The 18,646-nt window shown below is 46.6% G+C and overlaps 1 protein-coding gene across 1 annotated transcript; it reads right to left on the reverse strand.

The window, feature by feature from the left end:
- Window positions 1-11,040: 11,040 nt before the first annotated feature.
- LOC127337255 (BTB/POZ and MATH domain-containing protein 2-like) lies at window positions 11,041-12,129 on the reverse strand. Its single transcript, XM_051364224.1, has one exon. It carries the CDS (start codon window positions 12,127-12,129, stop codon window positions 11,041-11,043), a length of 1,089 nt encoding a protein of 362 aa, XP_051220184.1.
- Window positions 12,130-18,646: the final 6,517 nt, after the last annotated feature.

Genomic DNA, 18,646 nt, shown 5'->3' on the forward strand with positions numbered 1-18,646 from the left:
GGTTTTGGGTTTCAAACATAGACATTTCAAAAGCCTCCCAAAAGCTTCATTTTGGAGTGACTAAGAAGGATCCATGCTTAATTTTTCATTTTAATGTTTTAAACTTGTTTAAATCTTGGTTAAACCTATGATTTGACCAAAATTTGATTCGGCATAAAAATTCAAAACAAATCAAATAAATGAAAAACCAATGCACATAGTACATCTTCTTATGTCATATACTAAGCATTCAAGTTGATAAGCCAGGTCTAGACATATTCAAACTAGAAAAATCATGTATCTACCCCTAACCCTAAACTCGATTTGTCTTATGAAGTCAATCATGAAGAGGTGTTTTGGGTTTCAGACATGGAAATTTCAAAAACCTTCCAAAAGCTTCATTTTGAAGTTACTAATTAAGAAGGATCACTACAAGAAAAGTTTGGCAACTTTTCTTGTAGTGGATCCAGGCTTAATTTTTCATTTTCATGTTTTAAATTTTGGTCAAACCTAGGATTTGACCAAGATACAAATGGGCATAAAAATTCAGGGTAGCATCATACCCCCTCCTTCCCGCGTAGAAAAAGTGTTAGGCGAGTAGTAGAATGGCATGACCAACAAGTTTCAAGTAAAAAATTTAATATGACCAAAATATACCAATTGATAGATGTGTTAACTTGGCTTCGTGGGTGTGTGACCTAAGATTGAGCCATGGTACATTTTGCCAACAAAGTAGCAATTGAGTTGGCTTTCTACCTTAGTAGGCGTGCATTGGAAGGATGCATTATGCTGGCAAAGTTTTCAAACGTTCAAACTTTTCCGGTTTCTCATACAGTATTTGGCTCCTTGAGAAGCATTGATGTGATCATATAAGGTTATGCAAAACTTCGCCTTTCCCGTACTTTCCCGAGCACTCGACACCCCTCGTCCCATGGCGACTCCTCCAGCCATAGCCCCGTGCACCCAGGCTCCACGACTCAGCCTCGGAGGGGTGTGCGCTAAAAGCTCGCAAATGTCTATGTGCCATTGGTGTGCGATGAAGCAGGCGGCTCTGTGTCTTGCTGTGGCTAGAATCCTGGCGCCCTTTGATCTAGGAGAGGGAGAGGAGGGAGGGGTCCCATGAAGCGGCGGTGGCCCAGGTATCGGCGGCAGCCCAGGCAGCAGCGGCAAAGTGGGCTGGTCGGAGCATAGGCATGCGCCGGGGGCGAACCTCGCCGGGTGAGGATGCTTCCATTGTGAAGAAGCACTTGCCATCCAGGGCTTCGGGTTCGCCAACAAACTCAGCGCCTCGATCCATGGCGTTGCCGTCGTGGGGACGTCGGGGGCGGCGGCGACGTGCTGCAGCCCCAGCCTTTAGTGGGGACCAAAGTGCGACCGACCACATCACGGCGTCGGCAGCATTGGGGATGCCGATGGGCATCCAATGCCACACACAGATTTGGGAGGTTCTGGCCGGGCCGAGTTCCAAACTTCCATCATCGGAGCCGAGGGCTTGGTACTTCAAATTCCGAATCAGGCAATCCTTCGACCCCAATCAGCTTACGCTGTGGTCCAAATCCGAGATATCTTGGCGGCAGCTATGCTGGTTAAGCTTAGCCGGACAGCGGCAATCGACGATCTGCAAAACCTAGATGCCTTCCGAGGATTTGCAGCAGCCGTCAATGCACTCGTGGAGGCATCGCATGCTGGTAGCAGTGGCGAATGCGGGTATGTTGTTTTACTCCCTTTGTATGCTTTTGTCATAAAAATCAATTTGCTAATTCTCATTCGATTGAAAATTAGACCCATTCACCATCAACTCTCAATACGTGGACACTAGTAATATGTAGAACTAGAAATTACACAAGATTTCTGTACTCCTAGTACTATTACTTCGACGCTACATGTTGTTTACACGAGGAAATTGCACAAACTACCGCTTATTGCTGCCTTCGTTGCGTAAAACACTTTTTTAAACTGTAATTTTTTCCGCACAAACCACCAACTATCGTGTTCTGTTGCAGGGAGGTTCAAATTTAGGATTGAGCTGTTTAAGAGCAAATCAGATGATCGGGGACCACCAACTACTATAGTTTTAATTGCAAATAGAATCGATTTTGCAAAATTATGAAACGCACATAACGTTTGAATTACTACAATTTTTTTGAAGGTTTTATATTTTCATCATTTTTGTGTGAATCTTACACCAAGTAACACAACTTTCAGATGGAATACAAAATATTTTCAAACTTCCTAGATTTGATAGCTCAAATATTTTTAATTACTAGTTTTTCAGTATTTTAAAAAGTCGAAACACTATATTTTGGCTGAATGTTAGAAAATATATTTCATGATTATCCCATATTAGTTAAGAAGTACATAAACTAGTAGTATTAATAAAGAACAGAGGGAGTTTATGGAGATACATCCATTAAGGGCATGTTAGTGTGTGTTGGTGTATTACTTATGCCTTCTTTGGTTAATACACTTCTCAAGTGATCCCCGCAAACCCTCTATTCTTGCCTAGAATACAAAAACTCCCCATCAAAGTATTAGTGCATTTTTTGGATGAGTATTCGAGAGGATTGGGTGAACACCAAGGATTTGCATAGGAAATTGGTACAATTGAATCCTTGGCTGTTTGATTTGTAGGATTGTTTCCGATAGGAATTTTTCCTAAGGATTTCTTTGCACAGATTCCATAGAAAATTAAACATCTACTCATGCCTCTTTTTAAGAATGCTTTACTTTTCCTATGGTGGAATCAAACAAAGTTTGGATTCTATGAATTCCTATAGGATTGGAGTGGACATGACATTGCAATCCTACATTTCCCTATTCCTACATCTTTCGGTAGGCATTTGCCTAGAATAAATAACCATGTGTATTACGGAGTAGCAATAAAATATAGGTTTATTTCTCTAAAGCATCTTGCACTGTACTAGTACATGGCTTAAGAGACAATATTTTTACCATTTCTTTTTGCGAGAAGACAATATTATTACCATAGTTACTAAGTACATTTTATTGGATGATGAAGTGATAGCCCTCATCAATGCATTGTGAATTATTAGGGCATGGGTCGCACGTGATTTACGAGTACACCGCACGATCGAGAGCCGCCGTCCCTCTTTGCTTTCTACCGATGCGGCGGAGCTCCTCCCCACACCCACGAATAACTGAAAGCCACAAGCTGGGGGAAAAGTCTTGCGCCGAGAAAATCTACAACCGTGGTTGAGTACATGTGTTTCTTAAGATACGAGTGCTCCAATGCATTTTTCTTTCCTTTTACTAATTTACCTTGAAAATCCCGCACGTCCACTTATTTGTGGACGGAGGGAGTATCACGCCAAGAGGAAGTAGGACAATAGTGGGCGCTTATAGCCCGCCTACGTGGTACTTTTGCCAGCTGTTGGCTCTTCTATTGTTCTTGCTCTAAAGAAACCCCGATTGTGAAAGGCCAAGGCGTACTTCTTTTGGTCACGCAAAATTCAAAATACTGCCATGGACATTGAATTGACATGACAACACATAGCTTGGGATGTCCAAATTTGCATGTTAGACCAGTGACTTGTTCTTCACCTTTTCGGAGGGAACAGGTGACTTTTTATTATGGGTCTATACACTTTCCAAGAAACGGGGAGGAGATGCTTTGTAGAGTGTAGAGGAGCGAAGTCAAGCGCCCGCCCCCACCTGCCCTATTTCGGTTCACCTCCATCGTCTACCTCCGCCCCGCCCGCACCAATCGACCACCTTCCATAGCACGCGCTCCTGCCGCCGCCTTGCAGCGTTAGCATCCAGTCCACCGCCCCGTTGGCGAGCCTCCGTTCTTCATCTTCCCCGCCCCCGGCCGCCCTCGAACCCAAATTAAACTCCAATCCGTTGAACCCAACCCTCATAGACCCACCCCGCCTGCGATGGCGGCATCGAACAAGGAAAATGATGACTACGAACTGTTTGAGAAGGTCTTTTCCGAAGGTCCCCTTGAAGAACTCGTAACAAGATGCGACGTCATCACCGCCGCGAGCCTCGTCGGTTCGTCCAAACTATTTTTCGACTCGCAAATGATAGTGCAACTCTATCTTTTTCTCTCCCGTTTGGCCTGCCATGTGTTCTTCATTCTCACCCGACGAAGGTAGCACGGGATTGCAAGCCGACGCCGCTGGACAGGTTCTCCTCCGACGCCGTGATGCCGGACGGTACGGGTAAGCGGTGGGTAGGTGCCAATGGAGATTGGGTTGCCATGGTTGACACCGGCTTTCACGCTTGCAAATGGAAACTTGTCAACGTCTACACTCGCCGTGAAATTCCTCTCCCTGTGCCGTTTGAAACCACCCACATTCCAAATATATACCACCACAACCTTCGTGCTATTATATTTCACAAGATATATATTTGCCAAGTTCCCACAGTGTTTTTGACATCAGAGTTGCCCTCCTTTGCGGCGAAGATTATCGATGGACAGTTCTTACAGAGCCCAAGTCCCACATCTTTTACAATTACAGCGATGCAATTCTCCACAATGGGCTTGTGTTTGCCACAACTCATACTGGCACTGTTCACGCATGGAATCCTCAAAGAATTTGGTAATTTTCCTCCGGACGTAGTGTATGATGAGCTTCATTATTCATGGCTGTAAAGATAATTTTAATGCACAAACTTATTAATTTTCGAACCTGACTGATCTGACTTAGAGGCTTGGGGCATATTTGCTTCGGATGAAATTTCATTGGTATTTAGACTTTTTATTCGAGATGATTACCATAGAAAAATTTGAGGATTGTATAATTAGGAGTTTTATTCTCAGATTGAATTATGTTGGATTTTGACCTCTACTTGAACTTCTTGAAATGAATCCTTTGGTTTCCCATGTGATGTACTCAAATACACCAATATGCTGTATTATTGAATGGAAATGCCATTATATCATCCCATCTGAATCCTAATGCGTTTTCCCAATTCTTACGTTTTCAGATTTGTGCAAACCAAACATACCCTTCTTAACAGTAATTTCGTTTTCAAGCAGGTCCTCCGCTGATCGTAGAGCCACCGCCCATTGTGTTTGAATGGCGGTGTGCACTTGATGATGCTCTTGGCCATGATCACGAGGTCGATTATGGCATGTGGTGGTTAGCAAGATCTATAGATGGTTCTAGACTTCTTCTGATCCATACACTGGGCACACTACAAGAAAAGTTCTGATAGACAACGTCTCAAAATCGTCCGCTAAGGGGTATTTTTCGTCGCCTACGGGCCTAACCCGACGATATGGGTTCTGTTGTGGAAACTGCGTCAGGCAAAGTCCTACGACGATTTTTTCGGTCCGTCGCGCTTGGGCGCCCTTCCGCCACGGAAAATCGGACCGTTGCCCAAGTGTTTCCGGGAGCCCGTTGATCGCGACGTCATGCAAGCGACACGTGGCGACGCCGTTAGCGCGATTAACGGCGTTAACCAGCTGAAACCCCGTGGTAGATGGTAGGCCCACACGAGGCTGCCACGTCTTAAGCGGCCGGCCCATTAAGTTTGCGGGCGGGCCGGTGACTTAGTTTGACCGGTCAACTATATGGCTGGGCTGGTCCATTAGTTACGTGGGCCGGGCCTAACCTCTAAGGTTGACTGGTCAAAACTTTAATGGGCCGGCCCACTAAGCATGTGGGCCGGGCCGAATGCACTCGTTTGACCGGTCAACAGGCAAAAGGGCCGGCCCACAAGACATGTGGGACCCACTTTCTTGTTATCGGGCCGGCCCATTTACAAAGTGGGGTCCACATTAAGGCAACTGGGCCGGCCCAAGAAGTTATTGGGCCGGCCCAATTAGCATGTGGGTCCCACTTTCCTGCTATCGGGCCGGCCCATTTAGTACGTGGGGTCCACATTTGATCAATTGGGCTGGCCCAACAAGCCAGTGGGCCGGGCCAAAAGCACCGGTGGGTCCCACTTTCCTGTTAAAGGGCCAGCCCATTTAGTATGTGGGGTCCACCATATAGCAAGTGGGCCGGCCCTTTAAGACGAAAGTGGGACCCACCAGTGTTTTTGGCCCGGCCCACTATCTTGGTGGGCCGGCCCACTTGCTATATGGTGGACCCCACATACTAAACGGGCCGGCCCTTTAACAGGAAAGTGGGACCCACCTGTGTTTTTGGCCCGGCCCACTAGCGTGTTGGGCCGGCCCACTTGCTATATGGTGGACCCCACATACTAAATGGGCCGACCCTTTAACAGGAAAGTGGGACCCACCTGTATTTTGGCCCGGCCCACTATCTTGTTGGGCCGGCCCACTTGCTATATGGTGGACCCCACATACTAAATGGGCCAGCCCTTTAACTGAAAAGTGGGACCCACCTGTGTTTTTGGCCCGCCCACTATCTTGTTGGGCGGCCCACTTGCTATATGGTGGACCCCACATACTAAATGGGTCGGCCCTTTAACAGAAAGTGGGACCCACCGGTGCTTTTGGCCTGGCCCACTGGCCTGTTGGGCCAGCCCATTTGATCAAATGTGGACCCCACTTACTAAATGGGCCGGCCCGATAGCAGGAAAGTGGGACCCACATGCTAATTGGGCCGGCCCAATAACTTCTTGGGCCGGCCCAGTTGCTTTAATGTGGACCCTACTTTGTAAATGGGCCGGCCCGATACCAGGAAAGTGGGTCCCACATGTCTTGTGGGCCGGCCCTTTTGCCTGTTGACCGGTCAAACGAGTGCATTCGGCCCGGCCCACATACTTAGTGGGCCGGCCCATTAAAGTTTTGACCAGTCAACCTTAGAGGTTAGGCCCGGCCCACGTAACTAATGGACCAGCCCAGCTATATAGTTGACCGGTCAAACTAAGTCAGCTGGCCCGGCCCGCAAACTTAATGGGCCGGCCCGCTTAAGACGTGGCAGGCCTCGTGTGGGCCTACCATCTACCACGGGGTTTCAGCCGGTTAACGCCGTTAACTGCCAGTTAACGGCGGCTGCCACGTGTCAGTTTGCATGACGTCAGCAGTCAACGGGCTCCCGGAAACACTTGGGCAACGGTCCGATTTTCCATGGCGGAAGGGCGCCCAAGCGCGACGGACCGAAAAAATCGTCGTAGGACTTTGCCTGACGCAGTTTCCACAACAGAACCCATATCGTCGGGTTAGGCCCATAGGCGACGAAAAATACCCCTTAGCGGACGATTTTGAGACGTTGTCTATCAGAACTTTTCTTGTAGTGTATGAAGGCTCCAGGCTCGGATGGCTTGCATGCAATTTTCTTCAAAAAATGTTGGCACATCCTGGGTGAACTTTTGACTCAAGAAGTTCTGGATGCTATCAATAATAAGATCATTCAAGATGGATGGAATGGCATGGTCATTGTGTTAATTCCCAAAGTGGATTCTCCAGAAACTATAACACAGTATAGACCAATAAGCCTCTGCAATGTTCTCTATAAGGTAATCTCAAAGATGATAGCTTTCCGTCTTAAATCTTTCCTTGATGAGATTATTTCACCGGTTCAGAGTGCTTTTGTACCTGGTAGACTTATCACAGATAACATTCTGGTGGCTATGAGAGTATTCACACTATTAAAAATAAGAAAAGTGGGGAGAATGGTTATTGTGCAGTTAAGTTTGGCATGCGTAAGGCATATAATAGGGTGGAATGGGGTTTCTTGGAGAATATGCTTATCCAGTTGGGTTTCCATCATAATTTTGTTGAACTCCTAATGGTTTGTGTGAGGTCGGTCAAATATAAAGTAAGATACAATGATCAAGAAACTCAAGGTTTTTTCCAACAAGAGGCCTGCGATAGGGGGACCCTCTATCCCCATATCTTTTCTTGATTTGCACAGAAGGTTTATCAAGTTTATTGGCTCATCGTGAGGAGGTTCGTGGCATTGAAGGAGTAAGGGTGTGCAGAAATGCACCATCAGTTTTACACTTATTATTTGCTGATGATTCCCTGGTCCTTATGAAGGCAAACAAAGATAATGCAACATCGTTGAGCCAAGTTCTTGAACAATATTGTGCAAATTCGGGACAGATGGTGAGTGAGGCTAAATGCTGTATATTTTTTAGTCCTAATGTTGATGTGAAAGTTAAAGAAGGGATTTGTACAGAGCTAAATATTATGACTGAAGCTTTATCTGATAGATATTCGGGGCTGCATGCAATGGTGGGAGTTAACAGAAGTGATCATTTTATGTATCTCCTAGAAAGAGTCATTGCGATCTTACTGGAAGGAGAAGTTATTATCTATGGGGGCAAAGGAATTTTATTGAAGACGGTTATCCAATCTATTCCTGTTTTCGCTATGGGGGTTTTCAAAATTCCAAAGAATATTTGTAAGGAGATTACTGATGCTATGTTGGCTTTTTGGTGGGGTGACACTGAAGAAAAAAAGCGTATGCATTGGAGCGCTTGGTGGAAGATGTGCATACCGAAAAAAGAGGGAGGTATGGGTTTTCGAGATCTTCATGCGTTCAATCTTGCAATGCTTGCAAAGCAAACTTGAAGACTTATGTCTCGACCTGATACTCTATGCGCACAAGTCCTAAGGGCAAAATACTATCCAACTGTCCAACTGGTGATCTGCTTAATGCTGCTCCAAAGAGTGGGTCAACCTTCACTTGGCAGAGCATTGTCAAAGGTATACAAACTTTTAAGAGAGGTCATATTTGGAGAGTAGGAAATGGACGAAGTATTAATATTTGGAAAGATCATTGGATTCCTGGGAATTTATCTAGGAAAATGGACACAGTGTGTGGTCAGAATCTGTTAAGAACTGTTGAAGAACTGATTAATCCAGCCACTGGTCTTTGGGACGAAGAGCTAGTTCGTGATACTTTCCATCCTTTTGAAGCTCAAAGAATCTTGTAAATACCGATTAGCCCAAATCTGGATGCTGACTTTGTTGCATGGCATAAAAAAAATCTTATACTTTCTCTGTTTGTTCTGCTTATTATACAGAGTGGGAGCACCAGTTTCGGATCAAACTACGACGAGCTGATGGACAAGGTTCATCCACCACAAATCATGTTTGGGATATTCTTTGGAAGCTAAGTGTTCCTGCGAAAATTAAGATTTTTGGGTGGAGAGCCTTGCATGGGTTAATTCCAGGGGTTGGAGTTTTAGCTAACAGACATATCAAAGTCTCATCAAAATGCCCTATATGTATGCAAGGCTCAGAAGATATCCGTCATTTTATGTTCACTTGTAAAAGAGCGAAAGAAGTTTGGAGATCGTTGGGACTTGAAGAAGTGATTGAAAATGTTGTTTGTTTGAATAGATCTGGCTCGGTGGTTCTAGAGAAATTTTAAGAATCCCTATAAAAAAGTCACCTATTCTGCTCGGTTTGCAAGAAATAATTCTTGTGGCATCTTGGTACATTTGGTGGCAGAGAAGGGAAGCAGTGAAGGGAGGAAAGGTGGCACCACCATTGCGATCGGCATTCTCAATTCAGGCACTCACCCTAAATTATGGCTTAGCGGCGAAGAATACAAGTCCGAGACATATACAGTGGTCTAAACCCCCTCGGAATCAGTACAAGGCAAATATTGATGCTTCTTATTTCCCTAATGGTATGGGGGTAGTGGCAGTTGTTATTCGTAATGACCATGGCGATGTGATAGCAGGAGGAGCATAGCCTAAGCTTAATCTTCTGAATGCCAAGACAAGTGAGGCCGAAGCTCTTCGACATGGTCTACAACTTATTGAAAGTATAGGCTGCCCTCCGATAATTATTGAATCGGATTGTTTGGAGATTATTGAGGCTTGTAATGGTGCTGAAATTTGGGGTCCTTATAGTGCTATACTAGCGGATTACTTTCAAATTTATCAACGCCTGGGTATGATCAGCTTCCAGCATTGTCCAAGAGAAGGAAACAAGGTAGCACATAATCTTGCGAGGTTATGCTTTAAGGTAGATAGTATTATTTCTTGGGATGATGATCCTCCTAGTCATGTTGCTTTAGATGCTCTTAATGATTTAACTCTCCTGAGCAATGATGTAATCGAACCGTGATGTTTAGCAGCAAGTTTCAGACGCACTCTTTTTCTTACCAGGGTACCTAAGGGAACTGGAAGATTTTTAATGAGATGGCTTGCGTGCTTTAATATATATTTAATTTTCTAGCGATCTGTTGTTTTCACACCTCCAGGCTGACCCCTTTTGGTATGTGCATGCAAGGAAACTGTTTCACACAGCCTAGAAAAAAGGAAAGAGAGGCATGCATGCGGCTAGGAGTAATTTTAGGAAGCTATTACTATTTAGGTAATTAATGGAAAGCGGGTCTTATTATTTAGGTGTTTTGGAATAAATGATTTTTCACTAGGAGCCCAGAATACCGACCAGAGGGAGTAATGTATTTTCCACTCCACTTCATAATTTATCTTGAAATCTTCGCATGTACACTTATTTGTAGACGGAGGGAGTATGTTGTACTAGTAAATTGTTGATAAATAGCTTCGTTTCTCAATTCTCATGGTGAAAACAATAGGTGAAAAAGGCGGCAGTCGCCACAAAACCAATCTATGGTTTCATCCTCCTCACCGGTGACACCGTTGGTCCGCTTTGCCTCCAACAGCCTTGGGGCCTTGGACGGATGGCGGGCCACGGCCCCTCGCCGGCGGGGAGTTTTTGTTTTTTTAGGTTGTTTTTCAATTGTCTTTATCCAGATGTTGAGGCATCGGTTACATCTTGAAGTTAGAGTAAGTTCCTCCCCGTTTTATCCTCACGTCGGTGGTGCGTCTAGCACTAGCGAAGGATGTGTGGAGTCGTGAGGCCGGCGGATCTCCTGGGACCCGGTCAGTTTTCATGTTCCTTGGTGTGATTTTATGTCAGTCTCTTCCAATCTACTGTTATCATCGTTAGCGATGGTGGTTTGTAAAATTGGTAGAAATTACCTTGATGAAAGAGTAAGCATCACCAACGGCAAAGATTTGTGTTGTACATGATAAGCATTCTTGTACATGATAAGCATTCTTGTACATGAAAATATTATCTATTAATTGTATCTCCCTTTTATGTGAGCCAGAGATAATCATGCACAATCATGAGATTGGTTCAAAAGAATTGTTCTCTGGTCATTCAAAAAGGAGAAGTAGAAGAAATAAATACTATGGTGCAACCATGGCGATCAACTCCTTCATGACAGAGGGGCAGCTCGTGATCAGATGATCGAAGCCATCAGTGGCCGCGACAGCCTTCAGCATGCTCGGAGCGCCCAGAAAATCGTAGCACGCTTTCTTCAACCCGTCAGAAAGGTGGCGCTCGGCTAGAGCCAGGATGGTCGCCGCGGTGTTCACGTCGATGAACCCACACAGCTTATCTTCACACATGAGTTTCAGCCGCTGGAGATCAAACCTATCCGCCGCCATGAGCAGGTGCTGCCAAATCACAGCTCCTTCGTCTTCTGGCTCCGAGTCACTGTAAATGAACGTAAGCATCGCGCTGAAAACTTGAGCCTCCATGTCCTCTACGAGTATGGTGCCGTTAGTGTCCGTCCCCTCCTTCATCGGACCGAGAAGCTCGGCCTTGAAGACCTTAGACCGGGCCGCGAGGATGCACCGGTGCGCGGCGAACGTCTCGCCGCTGACCTTGAATGTCACGTCGGTGCCTTCCTTGGCCATGAAGAAATCGGTGAAGTGACGCTGCATGTCGGGCGGAGGCACCGTGACGAACGGTGAAGCGACGCTGACACCGACGCTGGCATAGCCGCTGGCGGCCTTGGCGTCGGCGTCCCCAACGACGACGACGTCGCACCGGATGGTGAAGCTGCCATCCTTGAGGTGTTCCGAATTCTTCATCCTCAGGAGATTGCTGAGTTGCCAGTCGTTGGAAGGGAATTCATATACATGGCCTGCACGAATGCGTGATGGCCCCTGCTCATCGGCCTGGTTAATGAAGCTAAACTTGAATTGCGCCTTCACAGGCTCTGCAACATGCTGATCAAGAGCGAGACCACCGTGGATTAGATTTGCGATGCCCAAGATGCCGTTGGGGTAGTACGTGAGATACCAAAGATACCCTCCGACTCTGAAACGGTGAGGCGTGATGCAACCGCCTTTGGGGACCTCGGCATTGGCGTGCGAGTAGCCTTCGACCACGAGCAGGTGGTACCCACTGGCGGAGCCGGCGTCGCTGATGGCCGGTGCGGATGGCCATAGTTTCCCGTCGCGGATCAAGGATACGCCCGCGAATGACATGGCCTAGACACCGCGAGTACTCTCGCGAAGATCGATTTGCCACGGACCCGTGACGTGCCTGTGAACTTTGCTTTATTACTACTTGATGTCACGGTTAGGTTACAAGTCTCTAGGGGAACGTGCATATATTAGGCGTATGTGCAGGGGCCAGGGACCGACTCGGCGTGCTACTCGTACACTACCCAGACTGTAATTCGTATGCTATGCGGACACACGATCGTTAAATTCTAACACTAGCAATTCATTAAGAAGAAAGTTCACATTTGGTCCTTAAATTCCAGTAAAGTTCACTTTTGATCCTATAGAACTTTGTTTGCTTTAAATTAAATCTTCAACTAGCATAATCTTTCACTTTTAGTCATTATCCCGGTTGAGCTATGCAAATATCTGCCATCAGTCGCCAAAAACTCAAACCAACGATGCAAGGGTAAAGAGGCGGAACTATGCTGCTAGGCAATCAAGCATGCCTTTGTGGCACAACGCTTCAAGTGAATTGGAAGGGAGAGAAATCAAGCGAAAGACTAGTTCAGGGACCCAAGGGTTTCATTGTTTTCTTTGCATTAGAGCATCTCCACTCGTTTGCCCTTCCCACGCCGAAATCCGGGGAAATTTACGTCCGGATTGGACGTAAATTTGGCGTGGGGACGACTAGTTTCCCAGCCGCGATCTCAGGCGAAGACGCCTATCTAAATTTGAAAAACAGAAACTTGATAAAATACGGCTTAAAATGATTGAATTTAGACTAAATTTAATGATATTTACTATATAGAGGGTGAAGTTCATACATAGAGGCCGAATTCGACTATATTTCGAATTCGGCCAGGGGATACAAATAAAACTAAATAAAACATGGCGCTCTACATGCCGAAATGGCGGTAGAACACCGGTGTAGTCGTCACCGTCGTCGCCGTCGCCGCCATCATCGGAAGGTAGCGCCTGGCTGATGGTGCCCTGGCCAGGGTCTCCCCACCGGCCACCGTCGCGCGGCGGGGACGGCGAGGGCTTGTACCATTCGTCCTCAGACTCCTCGAGGTCGATGACGGGCACGGGGACGCCGGACGGAGGAGTCGCAGATCGGCGGTAGCGAGCGACGTCATCGAGGAGCCTTGCATGCCGCTCCGCCTCCTCCTTCTCCCACTGCTCCCTCGACCAGGCGCAGGCCTGGTCGAGGGGCATGGCGTTGTCGGCGGGGACGAGGTCCTGGAGGGACCTCGCCATGATGGCCTCGAGGATGGCGGCGTCCTCGGCGCTTTCGGCCTCCTCCACCTCCACCTTCGCCGGCTTGCGCTTCCGCTCACCGGAGGTGTCGGGTTCGCGCTTGGGGCGGAGCCGTCCTTGTGCTATCGAGGGCTCACAGATGACGATGCCGCCGCGCGCGCGGTTGCTCGGCGGGGAAGACGGCTCCTTTTTCACCGGCGCCCATGATGGCGCCGACCTGGAGATCGGCGTCGACCTCGACGCCGAACCAGACGACGAGGAACTGGCAACCATGCGCCGTGGTTGCCAGCTGTTTACCCGGTGGCGGCTGGCCGATGCCCTCGACAGCGGGGGCATCGTCAGAAGGGGGAAGTTGCCGCCCTCGATGTGCTCGAGGACGGCCTCGAGCGTCCGTCCCGGCATGCTCCACCATCGCTTGCATCCGGCGGTGTTGTTGCGCGGAGGCGGAGACGGCGGACTGTCGTAGGAGGCGAGCTCCTGCTCCCAGCGCCGAAGGAAGTAGGAGTTCCACGCCGTGTAGTTGTCGGGGTGGTAGCGTGGCTCGGCGCGGTCCTGTTCCGACAATGTTAGTCGGACCTCCTCGATGGTGACGTCGAGGGCGCGCCCCTTAGGCGGCGGCGGGATTGGCATGCCGCCCGCGCTTAGCCGCCACCCGCCGCCGGGAGGCCTCGTGTCCGGCGGGCAGGGGTACCCCGCCTGGTGGAGGAGGTGCCCCTCCCACGCGTGAAGTGAGCGGAAGACGATGCATCTGCCGCTAACCGGCCGGGTCCACCTCTGCGGCGAAGACGAAGCGAAAGCGTGGAGAGATTTCTCGGCGTTTCGCGCGCTTTCGCTTCGTCCGGAGTCCCCGAGCGCGCCTCGGGGGACCGGGGATGGCGTGGGCTCGCCGGATGGATTTAGGCCCAAATCCGGAGAAAAACAAGGAATCGGGGGCGCGACTGGGCCGAAATTCGCCGTCCGGATGAGAAAAACGTCGCTCGGGGGTCTCTTCGGGGAGACGAGTGGGGATGCTCTTAAGATGTTGGGTTCCACATCTCAGCTAGTTTGGGCTTGGTATGTCAGCAATCTGCTGAGTTATTGGGAGAGTTCAAGATTGGTTCTAGACTAAAAATATGTTTTGGAATCAAAAGTGAACTTTTTCCTAAGAGTTCAAGGATGAGAAGTGGACTTTCTTCGTTAGTTAAGTACTCCTTCTATTAGAGGATCTCAACGTGCTCTTTCTCCATTTTTATTTTCTTCGTCTTCTAGGTTTTTCAAATTTTATTTTTTTGATAAGAGGCGTAAACAGCCTGGAAGGCGTTAAGCAAATCTAGGCCTTGAAGATGGACCAATGGTTATTGGTGCAGATGGCTTCTGTAGCATGTGTATGAGGTGCTCGCTAAGAATCTACTAGACAAGAGCGCTTTCATTTTGCTTAGAGGGTGTCTCGGATATGCGATATTCCCAGTTTCTAGTAGATGAGAGTTCTTCTTTGTTCTCCAGAGAATAAGACCCCGCCAACATGATCTTCTCTCGTTTGTCGGGTGTAGGTGTTGCGGGGTAGCTTCAGGTTTTTTGATTTCTGATTTTTGTTAGACTTTAGTTGAATAAATTAATAAAAAAGTTGTATGCATCTTTTTGATGCATAGGCTGGGGTACTCCCATCATTTAAATTTAAAGCATTATATCTGGCATTTGCATAACTGAGATGCTCAAAATTCATCTTTGGATAACAAAAATAAAAGGCTCAATACAAGCAATCAATTGTATCGACAACTAAGTTGGTGGATGTCCAATCCTTAGATAACACTTCCACCCATGTTGGGTAAAAAAGTCCCTTGGTGACTTGGTGTGTTATCTAACCACGTAGACACCTCCGAAAACAAATCGCAGTCCTCGACACGATGTAGAGATGACCATGAACGTAGCAAAACGATGCATCGGTAGATATATAACCTGCATAAGAGAAAAATTTGTTATAAAAAATCTTATCATTTCTATGTAGCCAAAGCGACCATATAATGGCAAGCGCTAACACCCTAATAAGTATTCTGAGCCACTTAGCCAATTTCCAAAAATATTGGTAGAGCTCCGTGGTGAATATAAGGTAGAACTTGTTTGGACGATTGACCATATAGGTCTAACAAATTAGTATTAGAAGAATAAGTATTCTATAGTCTCATGCTGATGACAAAACTCACATTTTTAAATTTCTCCGCAAACTTTGTTTTGCAAGGTTGTCCTTAATGAAGATTGCCCATCTAAAAACATACCACACAGAAACCTTAGTTTTTAGCGAGATATTTATTTTATTAGTATCCACCGGCTCATCCGGTTGGCCCAACACTCTGTTCATGGAATCCACCGAGAATTTACCACTCCTATTTAGGTTCCATCAAAACTCATATGTCCCTTGCGTCAACTGGACAAAAGCCAAACGCTAAAGCAATGAATTCCAAGATGCAAGCCTTGGACCAATAAGATCTTTTCTGAACTCACATTTGGTGGGGAAGATATCATCACCTTAGCTAGTAGCACAATGTTATACAGAGCTGGATATTATTCTCGGAGAATGGTATAACCTAATCACTTATGCTCCGAGAACCTTATCTCAGGACCATCCTTAATAGAGAAAGAACCATATTGGAAGAAGTGCTTCTTAGTCGCCATATAACCATCCCAGACGTGTGAAACCCTATGTTTCCAATAAACTTGAGACAACCCAAGCGAGATAACATATTTTCTTCTTAGAATGGTTTGCCATACCCCGTTGTCGGTAAGTAGCTTGGACATCTATTTACCCATGAGTGCTTATTGATCTCAAGATCATGAACACCCAACCCCTTCATCCTTTGGACGAAAAAACAACATTCAATTTAGTAAGCCGATATTTCTTTTTTCTCACTATCTCCTTGCCAAAAGAATCTTGACGAGAAATAACCCAATCGTTGCAAGACTCCTTTGGGCAACTGGAAGAAGAAAATCATGTATAGTACCATATTAGTTAGTAATTGAATTAAAGAGAACCAGCATTTGTGAACCTCCGATAATGAATCATATCTTATTGGAAACTGGCCCAACTTGTAGCCAAAAATCTCGGCATACGGTTCAGCCTCGCTAAATAATACAACTAATTTTTATGGAAATTGATTTTCAACTTGATGTTGAAATTTGATAAAATTAATTTTAGATTTGTCACTTTCATAAGATCATGCTCCGTAAAAAGAATCGTGGCATAACCATCGACAAGGTGAGGGACTACCCCTTCAATTTTTCCATCAATTTTTGCACGCTCAATAACTATTGCAAATATATCAGTCACTATATTAAATAGGATGGTTGCTAATGGATTGATTTGCATCAATTCTTTTTTCATCTAGTATTGTCTAACGTCATGTTTAACTTTGATGGCCACGCAAGCTCAACACGGCCCTAAAACTATTCATAATCATAATACCAAATGCATATAATACAGAAATATAATTTATAATGATTCGAATACTATAGATTTTACAGTTGTAGATTTTAATACTTTTTTCTAAATATTTAGCTAAATTGATGAAGTTTGACTTTCATTAAACCCAAAATATAAAATAAATGCGAACGAATGGATTAATAATTGTCTAAAATGATTGCCAATTAGGGTGTTTCAGTTTTCCAGCGACTTTTATATAACATGACGTTTATTTTCCTTCTCCTTTAATTTCATAACATTATTTTATAACTAACATTTGGCACGTACAATTCCAACAACGTTATTTCCAATAGTTACTTTTTCAATGGCTATATTCCGCCGCTGGAGTACTGCTATAATTATGGGTTTCTTCGTGGATGTGGGAGTGAAGTACATGGATTTCTTCGATTTCCTTGATGTCTTCGGCGGTGAATGTGTGGGGAGTGTTCGCCAATATTAGCAGAGTGGGCACGAAGGCCCCCACCATGTTTATCATGGACCATAGTACTTGCGTTGTCTTTCGGATATTCTTTCCAGCGCCAAACCACGAGTATGACGTGTTGATAATCAGAACCGCCCTTTGGCCTGGCCTAGTGATGTAGATACGTGCATTTTTGTAATTTGAAGATAAACTTGTGCATCTTATTATAATTTTATTTATTATCTTATTTTTATTATTTTATATATTTTATACAACGATTATCTATTCCATTCGTTCACAATTATAAGAGCATCTCCAGTCGTTGGGCTCCCCAGGCCGAAATCTGGCGCTATTTAGCGTGGATGGATTTATTTATTTTTTGGTCTAAGGAGGCCCTTTTTCCCAGCGGCGATGGATGAAAAGTTTTGACAAAAAACCGCGAATTCAGACAAAACAAGACGAAATTCATTCAAGCATAAGCGAAATTTAAAGATATTTAACATACATAGGCGAGTTCGTACATATATAGGCCGAATTCATACATATACTTGAATTCGGGCAGATGGAAATGTAAACTAAAATTAATAACGGCTTTCTACATGCCGAAATGGCGGTAGAAGGCCGTGTACTCGCCGCCGTCGTCGTCGTCGCTCGATTTGTCGGCGTCCTCGGGCGGCGGCGCCTCGTAACAGCGGCTAGAACCCTGGCCAGGGTCACCGGCGCGTGGCGGCGTTGGCCGTTAGAGCTCGTCGTCGTTGCTCTTCTCGAGCTTGATCAGCTCGACGGGCTTGGACGCGGCATTCGTTATGGCGGCCGGTGCGGCGGCGCAGACGGCGCCGCGCGGCAGCCAGGTCCAGCAGGCGACGCTGCAGCTCCGCCTCCTGCCGCTCTCAGTCCCGCCTGGACCGGTCGAGCGCGGCGTCGATGGGGAGCGCGTTGAAGTCCGGCGGCGCGGGGTAGCCCGCCACGTGCAGGAGCCGCCCCTCCCATTGGTGGAGAGAGCGGCGGCCGAAGCCACTGTTTGCCTCGTCGTCGTTCGCCATTGATCGTCGCTAGCTCTCGCTCGATGAGATTGGGGAAGAGAGGTGTTGTGAGAACAGGGAGACGGCGTGGTGAATGCGGCCAGACGCGGTAGTTCGGCGATAAATAGAGTGCGACGCGCGTGAAACCGAGACGACAGCATTAACTCGCCGCGTGGAAGCTACGCGTCCGGCGAAGACTGACCGGTGGAAGGCTTTTACAGCGCGCGTAAGACGATGTGATGAGGACGACGATCGAACTTTCTCGCCGACAAGTTAGGGCCACGAGCCGCGCGGGAAGTTTTCTCGGTATTTCCCGCGCTTTCGTTTCGTCCGGAGTCCCCGAGCGCTCCCCGGAGGAGCGGGGATGACCTGGACTCCCCGGATGAATGAAAGTCCAAATCCGGACAAAAACGAGGATCCGGG

This window comes from Lolium perenne, chromosome 1 (genome assembly GCF_019359855.2).
Source record: "Lolium perenne isolate Kyuss_39 chromosome 1, Kyuss_2.0, whole genome shotgun sequence".
Classification (NCBI taxonomy): domain Eukaryota; kingdom Viridiplantae; phylum Streptophyta; class Magnoliopsida; order Poales; family Poaceae; genus Lolium; species Lolium perenne.